At 39.4% G+C, this 12,993-nt stretch overlaps 1 protein-coding gene across 1 annotated transcript; it reads right to left on the bottom strand.

Annotated features, from left to right (window-relative positions):
- Positions 1-386: 386 nt before the first annotated feature.
- LOC131475059 (myosin heavy chain, fast skeletal muscle-like) lies at positions 387-10,541 on the bottom strand. The gene is made up of 38 exons (XM_058652882.1): positions 10,323-10,541; positions 10,057-10,200; positions 9,801-9,957; positions 9,661-9,688; positions 9,463-9,571; positions 9,271-9,363; positions 9,083-9,146; positions 8,577-8,675; positions 8,390-8,493; positions 8,161-8,299; positions 7,941-8,059; positions 7,704-7,853; positions 7,455-7,625; positions 7,046-7,352; positions 6,851-6,918; positions 6,676-6,763; positions 6,468-6,585; positions 6,246-6,369; positions 6,007-6,143; positions 5,634-5,889; positions 5,262-5,504; positions 4,957-5,133; positions 4,701-4,846; positions 4,356-4,446; positions 3,881-4,270; positions 3,554-3,680; positions 3,356-3,474; positions 3,016-3,212; positions 2,747-2,930; positions 2,482-2,647; positions 2,230-2,354; positions 1,794-2,102; positions 1,504-1,707; positions 1,298-1,423; positions 1,040-1,210; positions 809-913; positions 632-727; positions 387-536 (listed from the first exon to the last, which is right to left on the bottom strand). The coding sequence occupies exons 1-38, from the start codon at positions 10,524-10,526 to the stop codon at positions 387-389; spliced, it is 5,805 nt and encodes a 1,934-aa protein (XP_058508865.1). The 5' UTR covers positions 10,527-10,541.
- Between the last annotated feature and the right edge of the window lie 2,452 nt (positions 10,542-12,993).

Genomic DNA, 12,993 nt, shown 5'->3' with positions numbered 1-12,993 from the left:
AAATCTAATTTGAGGTAGAATGTGTTAAAATATGCATAATAAAGTTACGATATTGAGTTGAATCAAATTATACAGACACAAAATAAATAAGATAAGTAAGATGCCAAATATTTATTAAAATATTACAGTACAGAAATAGACAGTGGGTTCATATTTTATGAACATTGTCAAATGGCTTCATATGGATACAATTTCTTACTCAGCAGATTCACCCTGACGAAAAAAAAGAGAAGAGATTATCAAAATTATTAAAAAGTAAAATAAGGTTGTTTCAAGAGTGTACACTTCATTATACAAATAGTTTTGCACATAAACTTGTAAACAGTGATACTTTTCACCTAAGTACCTAAGTAAGTACTAAATAAAGGGTACTATTATGTGAGAAACTATTTTTTAAATATTACCTTTCCATGTTCACGGCTCTTGACTCTCAGCTTGTTGACCTGGGACTCAGCAATGTCAGCACGTTCCTGAGCCTCTTCCATCTCATGCTGGATCTTCCTCAGTCTGGAGAGATGGGTATTGGATTGTTCCTCCTGTACAGGAATTGGGGTTATACTGACTTGTTGAAAGGACAATTGTCATAATACAGGTTAATTGTGATGTGACAACATTTCATAGGTGTACTTACAGCTTCTTCAGACTGTCTCTTGTAAGCCTTCACTTTGAGTTGCAGCTTGTCCACAAGGTCCTGAAGTCTGGCCACATTCTTCCTGTCCTCCTCAGTCTGTACAAGTAAAGGATAATACGACAAATGATCAGGAAAATAAATTTAAAGGAATAAAATTGTAGTTTTGGTGGGAATTACCTGGTATGTCAGCTCCTTCACCCTCCTCTCATACTTGCGAACTCCTTTAACAGCATCAGCTCCACGTCGCTGCTCGCCTTCAACTTCTGCCTCGAGCTCACGCACCTGATAAATATCATTAAGAATACATCAGTACTATATACAAAAGGTAAAAGTAGATTGTATTTCACAAAGTGAAAAGTGTGAAGTGCCTCCAAAAGTGTTTATTTGCATTTTGTGTGCAGTTCATACTCTGGACTCGAGTTTCTGGAGCTGCTTCTTGCCACCCTTCATGGCGAGGTTCTCAGCCTCATCCAGACGATGCTGCAGGTCCTTGACTGTAACCTCTAAGTTCTTCTTCATCCTCTCCAGGTGAGAACTTGTGTCCTGCTCCTTCTTCAACTCCTCAGCCATCATGGCAGCCTGAAACAATATTTGTCCTGTTATTCCATTTTCTTTTGGGGAAAAAAAGCACATGAGAGTCAGCTGTTACTCCAGATGTACACTTACATCAGTGATAGCCTTTTTGGCCTTCTCCTCAGCATTCCTTGCTTCCTGAACAGTATCATCTACTTCACCCTGAACCTGGACCAGGTCAGACTCCAGCTTCTTCTTAGTGTTCATAAGACTGGTGTTCTGGATGTTTGAGAAAAAACATGTTTAATAAAATATAATGATTTCCTAAACTACTTTCTTTTTACTGAGTGTCAACTAACCTGAGAGTGCAGCAGGCCGACACGCTCACTAGCATCAACCAGCTCCTGCTCAGCCACTTTGCGACCTCTCTCTGTCTGCTCAAGAGCTACTCTCAGTTCCTCAATCTCAGCCAGCATCAGACCATTTCTGCGCTCCACCATGGCAACCTGTTCCTTCATGTCCTCCTGTCCTCTAAGAGCGTCGTCAAGGTGCAGTTGGGCATCCTGATGATGACAATAAAAATAATCAATTAACTTCCTTTCAGTTGCCTTTATTTACTCAAGCAATCAAGCCTTCACAAAAAGCTGACCTTAAACTGTCCCTGGACGTTCCTCAGTTGTTTCTGGGCTTCAGATGCCTGCCTGTTGGCATGACTCAGCTGAATCTCCATTTCATTTAGGTCTCCCTCCATCTTCTTCTTGACTCTCAGGGCATCATTCCTGCTCCTGACCTCAGAATCGAGAGTGGTCTGCATGGAGTCAATCACCCTCTGGCTGTTCCTCTTGATCTGCTCCATCTCCTCATCCTTCTCTGCCAGCTTCCTGTCAACTTCACCTTTGACCTGGTTGAGCTCAAGCTGAACACGGAGAATCTTGGCCTCCTCATGCTCCAGGGTGCCCTTTAAGTGATTTTATACAATTACATTAATAAACATTGCTTGATATGAGTAATGACATATACCTGTGTTGATTTAAAGTATTCATTTCTCAAAGGAAATATATTTGTAATGTTTTAAACTGTGATACCTCAGCCTCCTCCAGTGCTGACTGAATCTCAGACTTCTCAGTCTCCACTGTCTTCTTGGCTTTCTCCAGCTCATGGATGCTCTTTCCAGTCTCGCCAAGCTGTTCAGTCAGGTCTGAAATCTCCTCTATAGAACAATTAAAACAAAAAATCAGTTGAAAGGGATCTAGAGAAGCTGGACTGCAAGGAAATTAGTAAATGTTATAATTTTTTCAAAGAATAAGTTGCATTTTTAATTACTGAGATTAACATACGCTGTAAGTTCTTGTTCTCTCTCTTCATAGTCTCCAGATGATCCAGAGCCTCCTCATAAGAGTTCTTCATCTTGAACAGCTCAGTGCTGAGAGAGCGAGCCTCTTTCTGGGCTCCTTCCAATTCTGCCTGGCTTTCTTCATACTTTTGTTTCCACTCTGCAAGGACCTAAAATAATGCAGGTAAGTGTAGGACATATATCATTCTAATTCATTCACTTATTTATTTGAATAAACACTGACACAATGCTCTCTGTGGAGGGTGCACCTTATCAAAGTTCCTCTGCTTCTTGTCAAGGTTGGCAGCCAGAGAATTAGCTCTCTCCACATCAATCATGAGGTCCTCAACCTCACCCTGCAGCCTCTGCTTGGTCTTCTCCAGAGAGGCACACTTGGAGTTAACAGCTTCAACTGCTTCCTCAGCATCCTGCAGACGCTGGGCAAGCTTTTTCCTGTCATGATGAAGCATTTTTGAATGGTTCAAAGTCCACAATTAAAAGGATAACAAATGTAGTCTCTGAGAAAGTAGAAACTTACTTGGCCTCCTCCAGTTCCTCAGTGCGCTGGATAGCATCAGTCTCATATTTGGATCTCCACTGAGCCACCTCACTGTTGGCCTTGGACATTCCCCTCTGCAGCTCAGCTTTGGCCTCCTGCTCTTCCTCATACTGCTCTCTGAGCAGATCGCAGTCATGGCGGGCAGACTGAACAGCGTGGGCCAGAGCATTCTTGGCCTGTTGAACATTGTGTTGAAACATGTTGATGTAACTTGTTCGGAGTAGCAGCAGAGCCATTTCTTGATAACTTCCACAAGATGTTTGTTTCATCATTTTCATATTTGTTATGTATTGTATGGGGAGAACGGTTATTGAAATACCTTAATTTCCTCCTCAATGTGCCTCTTGAGCTCCTCAATCTGCTGGGTGAAGCCCTGCTTGCCCCTGGTCAGCTGGGAAACAAGAGCTTCCTTCTCCTCAAGCTGACGTGAAAACTCACCTTAGGAATAATATGACCATAAGTCACTTTCATAATGACAAAGATAACAACAATAATAATAATAATAAGAGTGACTTACCATTCTCTGTCTGCAGTCTGGCTTTGTGGGCATTAATGTCATTCAGCTGGCGAACATTCTCATCATTTTTAGCTTTGAGCTCACTCAGCTGGTCCTCAAGAGTCCTGCACATTTTCTCCAAATTGCCCTGTTAACGATATTAACAAACATTTATTGATTTTCATTGGTTTTGTCATATCACTACCCTTGGTCGTATCTATACCAAACTGCCATAATTATCGAAATGTATTTAAAGCCCATAGTTTTTAAAATTAGTATAATTAAATCAACTGGTAGAAAAAAAAAAAAAAAAAAAAGAAAATGGTTGCATAAATCTGAAAGATTCACCTTTGATTTGGAAACAGCCTCCATGTTGCTGGAGAGGTCATCGATCTCCATCTTGTACTCACTCTTCTCCTTCTCCAGCTTCTGCTTGACACGCTGGAGGTTGTCGATCTGCTCTCCCAACTCAGCAACACTGTCGGCCTGTTTCTTACGAAGAGCTGCTGCAGTGGATTCATGCTGCAGGGTTGCTTCTTCAAGGTCACGACGCAGCTTCTGGAACTCAGCCTCTCGCTTCTTGTTCATCTCAATCTGAGCAGCTGTTGCTCCTCCAGCTTCTTCAAGCCTCTCACTGATCTCCTCCAGCTCCCTGGAGAGGTCAGCTCTCTGCTTCTCAACCTTTGCTCTAGCAGCCCTTTCAGCCTCAATTTCCTCCTCCAGCTCCTCAATACGAGCCTATATTTGATGACAGTGGTATAATGAAGTCTTCATAACAGAATTGTAAAGTTTTGGTAAGGGTTTACTAAATAAATGTTGTTACCTGGAGTTCTTTGATCTTCTTCTGAAGCTGTGCACCAAGGGACTGTTCATCCTCAATCTTGCTGAGGAGCTGGCTGATTTCAAAGTCCTTCCTGTAAGAGCAATGAAGAAAATAGTCAGGCTTCTTTCAATTCTGGCAATGTCTTAATGACATTTGCATTTCACAGAATAACAAAATGTTATTGTTTTTGGTCCTGACTGAATATCTTTGTTAAATTGTTTGTGAGGAGCTGTCTTATGTCAAAGTTTTCCTTAAAAATAGATAAAGACAACTTTCATTGCCATGTTTCACACTGTTCTTGGGGTGTCACTTTTGAGTAACAACTGAATACAATTCAAAACATACTTTTTGATTTTCTCATCAGACTGCTGCTTGTCATTCTCCAGATCCATAATGGATTCCTGAGCCAGTTTCAGATCTCCCTCCAGCTTCCTCTTGGATCTCTCAAGGTCCATGCGGAGCTTCTTCTCTTGCTCCAGAGATCCTTCAAGCTAAGAGATGACAGCTTGGTTGTAGGTTTTTAAAACCTAATACATCAATACTTAGAAGTGTAAATGTCTCTGCAGAGAAAACTACATTTTGCAAGCAACACTTTACTCACATCATCCACTTGTTGTTCCAGCTTTGTCTTGGCCTTGGTCAGAGTGTTGACTTTGTCTTCCTCTGCCTGGAGATCATCCAGAGTTTGCTGGTGGGCCTCTTGGAGGGCTTTCTTCTCTTTGCTCAACTTGGCAATTGTCTCATCTTGAGATGCCATTTCCTCTGTCAGATTTTTCACCTAAAATGGTTTGGAAAGTTTAATATTTCCCACAAAGTTCAATAAATAAAAAGAACACAAGGCATAACGTCATAATGTCTGTATGTTTCTGTATGACTATAATGTAAAAGACCGTTCAAATACCAAACCTTGTTTTCTGTGGCATGTTTCTCCTTCTCCACTTTAGCCAAGGTGAGCTCCAAGTCATCAATGTCCTTCTTCAGCTCAGAGCACTCATCCTCCAGCTTCCTCTTCTTTGCAGTGAGTTCTGCATTCATTTCTTCTTCATCCTCCAGTCTCTCAGTTGTCTCTTTGAGTTTGGCCTCCTGCTGGATCTTGCTCTTAATGAGCCCTTCACACCTTTCTTCAGCATCAGAGAGATTATCAACTTCCTATAGGATATTTTGAATATAAAATAGGATATGTGTGCTGTTTTGTTGAGTATGGTATGAAACAGATTTTTGTAAATACACATACACAATATGGATGCAACTATTAGGTAAATACTAGATGTCACTTACAGATGCCACTTGCAGTTGCAGGTCATTCTTTTCCTGCAGGAGGGAAACCATTTTCTCCTCCAGTTCCTTCTTTTTGGCCAGAGCCGTAGCCAGGTCTGTTTGCATCTTGTCATAGTTGTCTTTCATCTGTTGCAGCTCCTTCTCAGTCTCAGCACTCTTCAGAAGAGGCTTGATCTTGAAGTACAGTTTCAACCATGGCCAGTTTTTCACATTCATGAATGAACGAATGTTGTACTGGATGGAGAAGATAGATTCTCTACAAAGTACATCAAATTATAACATAATGTCAGTTTTTTTTAGAACCTGGTACACATTTAATGAATGAACACTTAAAATAGACAGAATACTGGTGTATATCGTGCTGTAATCTTACCTCCTCTCCATCATCTTAACAAACTCCTTTCTCATGACATACCCTCTGCAGAGGGCCTGAGTCATGGTCACCAGCGTAGCCAGTTTCTCATCTCTCATCTCCTCCAGGGTACCCAGCAGACCAGCTTTAAAGAACACCTTGTTGCCGAATAAAGGAAACATTCATCAGTAAATATTGATACTACTACACATAATGTACATACACCAGCACAACCATGAATATTGTTTATAGACTTGTACCTTTGTGTGCCCAAACTTGTACTGAGTGTGGTCCACATCAATGGAGCCCAGCAGCTTCTCTGAAGCTTTCTTGTTATCAATGAACTGTCCCTCGGGGATGACACTGGCATTCAGAACTTTGTATCTACAGGAGAAAGTGATGATTTTGTTGTTGCATGTCTTCTTGTGTTCCATCATCATGATACCTTGACTTGACGTTTTTGTAATCAAAAGTAGTGTTACCTCTGCTTGAAGTCACCATAGAGGATTCTGCTGGGGAAGCCCTTTCTGCAAATTCTGATGCCTTCCAGCACACCATTACACCTCAGCTGGTGGATGACCAAGGCGTTCTCCATAAGACCTGGGAGTTGAAAATGAATTTGAAGTTAACATATTTATTTGCATCACATTGTAAAGTCATGTTCAGCAAGTAAGACTGTGACTTTCTTACCTGGGGTCTTTGATTCATTGGGAATCAGGCAGCGCACAAAGTGAGGATGAGTGCTCCTCAAGTTAGTCATCAGCTTGCCCAAGTTCTCCTGTTGATCAGGGACACAAGACAGTCTGTCAACATTGTTTCAATATGATCATTTTGATTGTAATTCAAACAAATATAAAAGGCGTACTCTGAAAAGAGCAGACACAGTCTGGAAAGAACCACCCTTCTTCTTGCCAGCCTTCTTGCCAGCAGCCTCTGAAAATGTTTGTAAAATTTAATTTCTTCCAAAACTGAAAATGGTTAAATAAATGAAAAAGTGAACTATAATGCATACATTATAGTGCAGTACAAATGCTGTCCTTTTGTCAAACTAGTTTCTTACCCTCAGCTCCAGCATGGGCAGCATACAGGAGAGCCAGCAGTTTGTTTGAAGACTTCTGGTAAAGCTGAACCACTGAATCGTTCAGGGGGTCCTTGTTCTTGTCCAGCCAGCCAGTGATGTTGTAGTCCACTGTACCAGCATAGTGAACCAGGGAGAAGTGAGCCTCAGCCTTGCCCTTTCCAGGCTTTGGTTTTTCAAAGGCCTTGGTCTTGCCAAGATGCTGATCGTGCAGCTTGTTCTTGAAAGTTGTGTCAGAGGCCTTGGGGAACATGCACTCCTCTTCAAGGATGGAGAAGATGCCCATTGGCTGAGGAAAATCAACATTTCATGTAACATGAAAATGAACCTGCGGAAGCAACCATTTGCACTTTACAAAAGAAATAACATATATGCCAAAGTTGCAACTTACCTTCTCAATCAGCTCAATGCAGGCAGCCAAGTCCATACCGAAGTCAATAAACTCCCACTCAATGCCTTCCTTCTTGTACTCCTCTTGCTCCAGGACAAACATGTGGTGGTTGAAAAACTGTTGCAGTTTCTCATTGGTAAAGTTGATGCAGAGTTGCTCCAAGCTGTTGTACTGTTATCATGGGAAGTTGATCAGTTTCAATGCAAAATTGTGAAATGTTGAACAGCTGAAATAATGCATATTACTCACATCAAAGATCTCGAATCCGGCGATATCCAACACTCCGATGAAGTGTTGTCTTGCTTGCTTTGTGTCCAGCATCTCATTGATACGGATGACCATCCACAAGAACATTTTCTCATAAATAGACTTGCACAGAGCCATGGTAGAATTATTCACCTGAAAATAGAGCAACATTTTAGGAACCAGTTTATTATTGTTTTGTCATAGATTAATTGACATCTGAGATTCCCTCTGTCTTTGTACCTGTGGGACGGTCTGACCTTTGGTCACCATCTCATTTCCGACCTTGACTCTTGGGTAACACAGAGCTTTCAGCATATCAGCTGAGTTCAGGCCCAGGAGGTAACCAATTTTGTCAGCCACTGATGGAAAGACAAATCTTAAAATCAGTGAATGCTCATGTTTTGAATAATGTGTATCATTTATTGCAGATATGTTTGAAGAGAAGTACTATGAAGTTTACCCTCATTGCCATCAGGTTCAGCCTGCTCCTCACGCTGCTTCTGCTTGAATTTCATACTTCCATGATGCAGCACAGCACCAGTCAGCTTGTAGATGCCCATCTTTTCCTCTGCAGTGAATCCCAAAATGTCAATGGCAGTCTGCATTGCAAAAAAATTGATTCGTTAATTTTATTAATTTATTTCTTATCAAGATTACAATCCAGATATTAATGAAATGTGAAATGTTACATCTGTTGCAATGAACTCCTCCACGTCATCGATACTCTTGACAGTGATTTCACCCTGACTGATCATTGGATAGTCATAGGGGTTGGTGGTGATCAGAAGTGCCTCTAGAAAAACAGATAGAAAATTCTCTAGATTTTGTCTTGATGGTGTTTGTAGTGTCTTTTTTACAAAATGTCTTTCAACATACCCAGCAGTTCAGGCTTATGGCCAGTCATCAGCTGATAGAAGATATGGTAACTCCTCTCAGCAGACAGCTGGAAGGTGACACGGGATTTCTCCAATAGATCTAAGAAAAACAAGTTGAAAAAACAAGAACTAAATCATGCAGATGTATGTGTAACTTGCTGCCTTGTCATATTATTTTGCCCACAACCACACGTGCATGAGCCCACAACATAAAAAGGTGAGTTTTGCATTGGATCACCAAATGTCAGCTAAAATCAGAACAGAGGATTAGAGTAATAGTCAAAATTTAACATTTCTTAAAGAAGAGTAGCAAAATATAGTGGCAGTCCAACAAAAGGAATCTGCAGTATTCCAATGCAGAAAAATACTTTTAACAAATGGATATCTTTTCAGTTAAAACTCCCAAATGTTTCTTTCTTAATAAAAGCCTAATCATGTTTCATAATTTTTTTAGGTCCCTTTACTACTCCAAGACTAATACTTAAACATTACGCACAGCAAACTTACATGTCTCAATATCAGCTGAAGCCAGCTTTCCAGTAGAACCAAAGTGGATTCTGATGAATTTACCCTGAATAGTGAAATTAGCAATAATATAAGTTATTTCACAATTAAAGTTTTATATATGTATATGTTTATACATATATATATATATATATATATGTGTGTGTGTGTAAATTTCTCCTATTACTTACAAAACGAGATGAGTTGTCATTTCTCACAGTCTTGGCATTACCATAGGCCTCCAGCAAAGGGTTAGCAGCAACAATTTGGTCCTCAAGGGAGCCCTGCCAAGAGGAGAATTCAGTTACACAAGTTAAACATCTAAAATACTTTTCTTCTATTTACAGCTTTATTCTTCTATAAAGCTATAAAACTATTTTTACCTGAATTTTGCCAGGAGCAGCGTCCTTTTTACCACCAAGAGCTGCAATTGTTGCAAAGTACTGGATGACACGCTTGGTGTTAACAGTCTTTCCAGCACCGGATTCTCCACTTGGGTAGAAAAGGCCCATTGTCAAGTTTCAGCAGCTTTATTTAAAACACTTCATTAGATTTAGTGTGATATTCTGTGTAATACTCACGTAATCAGGATAGACTGGTTGTCACGATCTGAAATCCAAACATACAGACATGAACTTTGTAGATATTGTAATAAATTGATGTTTAATGTGATTTCTTCCAATCCTTACTTATCCTACACTTTGATAGAAACTGAATTTACCAGTGAGCATGAACTGATAGGCATTGTCAGAGATGGAGAAGATGTGGGGTGGTGCCTCAATCCTCTTCTTGCCTCTGTATCCTGCTACACAGGTAGCATCATACACAGGGAGCCACTTGTAGGGATTCACGACAACGCAGAACAACCCTGAATAGGTCTGTTGTAATAGAGAATACAAAATATTTCAACAAGTGCATTATCAGGTCTGCATGGTATTCACGTTCCACATGTACATTCAAGCAAAGCAATAACTTACGTAGATCATCCATGATGCATAACGCTCTTTGAGGTTATACAGCACAGAAGGCTCATTGAGGTGAGTCATCATGGCCATGTCCTCCATCTTATCGTACTTTGGAGGGTTCCTGGGATGAATATCATCCTCTTTTACAGTGACTGTCTGGATAGGGAATATATAATTAAAATTCTGAGCTTTACAAAACAGTTACATCAGTTTTCATATGTTGGGTACCTAAATTAATGGTTTTAATGATATATTTATAATATAGAATATTCACCCACCTTTCCACCATCTGTCTCAACTGTGGCTTTGCCACCCTCCTTCTTCACAAGTTTACCCTTGACATACATCTCATCAGTATCTGTCACAAAGAAGGCAGTTTTTGCATCAAATGGAGCAGTCTGGGCCTCAATTCTCTCCTTCTCTGGTTTTCGGAGAAAAATGGCTGCGGCGCCATACTGCGCCATCTCCGCGTCTGTGCTCATGATGGCACTTTTATTGAAGTCTGTAAATAAATAAATCAAATATTAACTTAAAGTTGGTAACAGAATAGACACCAATGTTTTTTACAATGAAGACTTTACCTCAACTGCAGACGCTGATTGATGTTTGTGTCTGTCAAGGCGCTAAAAAAAACAAAGGTACAGTATATAATTGTAAACATTTTATGGACTATATGCATGGAGTGTCACTTACAACTTCCTCTAAACATATAAGATAGCTCCTTTAATTTGGTCAGTTGTTACTAATGGGAAACCTTTTAAGGTAGTTATCCCCGAGGGATTCAACATAGCCATAAATGAAAAAGGTGTTTAAATTTAAGTATTGCTAGCGGAGCACTGATGCATCCCTCTGTGCACAGCCTCTGCTAAATTCCATATTTTATTGCTAAATATTCTTGGTAACTTCTGCAGACACCAACTGATGAACATATTTACATTGTTGGCTGACGTGTTATTATTTCCAAGTTGGGCTAGCTTATTGAAAAGACAATTGATATATGCACAATATATCAATTTAATGCAGGATAGTGAATTATTTTGAATGTGGAAAACAATGTAAGAATGATATGAAATGCAAAACAGCAAAATACACATGGTACTACTAAACAGTATAATGATAACATACAGCTGAATGAACTCACCTGTCTTAGATGCCTGTCAGTTGGATCTAGCATCCATGACTACTGCTTTTATATACCAGGATCTGCCTCCTCAGCACAAGTATCCCACTCAATTTGGTCATGAAAGCTTGACACCTTAGTGCTTGAAAGTGATATACTCAGTGAATATATATTAATCAGCATGTTTCTTCTTCTTTTTATTTTTTTTATTTTTTTTACAAATACATTAATAATTCACAATGATGCATTCAAAATACTATGTTTTTACTCTATTTTACAAATATAGCATAACACCATCACAATTTTAGGGGACTGACAAAACACAGTGCAGTGTTCAATTAATAGATAGAAATACTGTTACATTTAATTTGTGATGCAATTACTGTATATCCATATTATATATAAATATATATTTTATATTTCTGTATTCTGACACAATAATCTCTAAATGTCTGTCAAAATGATTCTCAAAATTAAATAATATCTACCTGGTCAATAACCAAGTCAGTTATCGTGAGGGGGAGATATTTTGGACCTTGGATGTGAGTGAACGTAAGCAGGGATGTCCACAGCATATCCACTGGTAATTTGCAAAACTGTACTGCATAATTTGTGGTTATTTTGTTGCAATAAATTGTTTGACACAGTGATAATGATTTCAAGCTAACAGTTTAATGAGAGGCATCTGTCTCCTGTTATTTTTGATATTGCAGCCAGTAATGAGATTTAAATTTGGAGGAGCATTGAAATGTCACTGGTGTATAGTTACAGGACACACATTTCTGAGATCTCTGGAATAAAATTCAGGCTGATGAACTTTCCAATAATGATAGACGTGTTATGTATCTCCTGGAAGCAGATTTTAAAAGTACTGCCAACTTGGATGATTTAACAAATGTATTAACTCATGAATGCTTGAAGCATTTTACTTCAAGACAGGAAAGAAAGTGAGCCTTTAGGTAGAAGGGGTTTATGACTATTACACAGATTTACAATAAATGTAGGTAATGTGTTAATACTCAGGATACTGATACTCAACTTTAATAAACGAGGTCCATGCTTTGCATGGACCTGGTTTATTATTTCCCATCTTACCAGTTGATCCCAGGACATTGCCAATGTCCTAAATAAATCCCAGTGAGGGTAATCCAGTGATTCGTATTTGGCTTTGATAGAATGTATTTATAGTACACATTAGATTTGTTGATGACACTATATCTCAATTTCAAAAAGATTATTATTCCCATCTAGAGTGTCCATTAATCAAAGTATATTTTATAAAAAAGAAAGAATGATGTATGTTAAGGCTGTTGCTAGGGCTTTATTATGTTCAGTGTCAGCTGTATGTACGGTGGTGTCCACCGTATTTGGTAGAAATGCCAGAGAAGCACATAAATGACCCACATTTTTGAGGAGGAGCCACTAAATTAATACAATATTTGCTCCACTTGTTGAACGGTCAGTCGTCATACAAGCAAAGTTGTGAGCTTGCCCATGAATTATTTTCTTTTGCACAGTGGGTGGAAGGAACTAACTAACATGCAAGACAAAAAAATACATTAACACTAAAACAAGACAACACAATAGAAACATCTTTAATGGTCCCTTCGCACAGCAGCCCCTTTGAAACTGTCCTTTTTACACGTCCGTATATCAATTTGTCACAGTAAATCCTAAACAGTGAGATCCAAGCCTCTCCAGATGGAGGCTGTTTAGGACTTTTCCTTTGCAGAGCAGTCCATTTTTGATTCTCTCCTTTTCTGTCCGCAGGCCACTGGTAGATGACTCAATCTCTGCGTCTGTGCTAGGTGAAATTGAAACAACTACAA

Source organism: Solea solea, chromosome 16 (assembly GCF_958295425.1).
Source record: "Solea solea chromosome 16, fSolSol10.1, whole genome shotgun sequence".
In the NCBI taxonomy this organism is placed as follows: Eukaryota; Metazoa; Chordata; class Actinopteri; order Pleuronectiformes; family Soleidae; genus Solea; species Solea solea.
The sequence above is the reverse complement of the archived record's forward strand: the minus strand, read 5'-3'. Positions and strand labels throughout refer to the sequence as shown.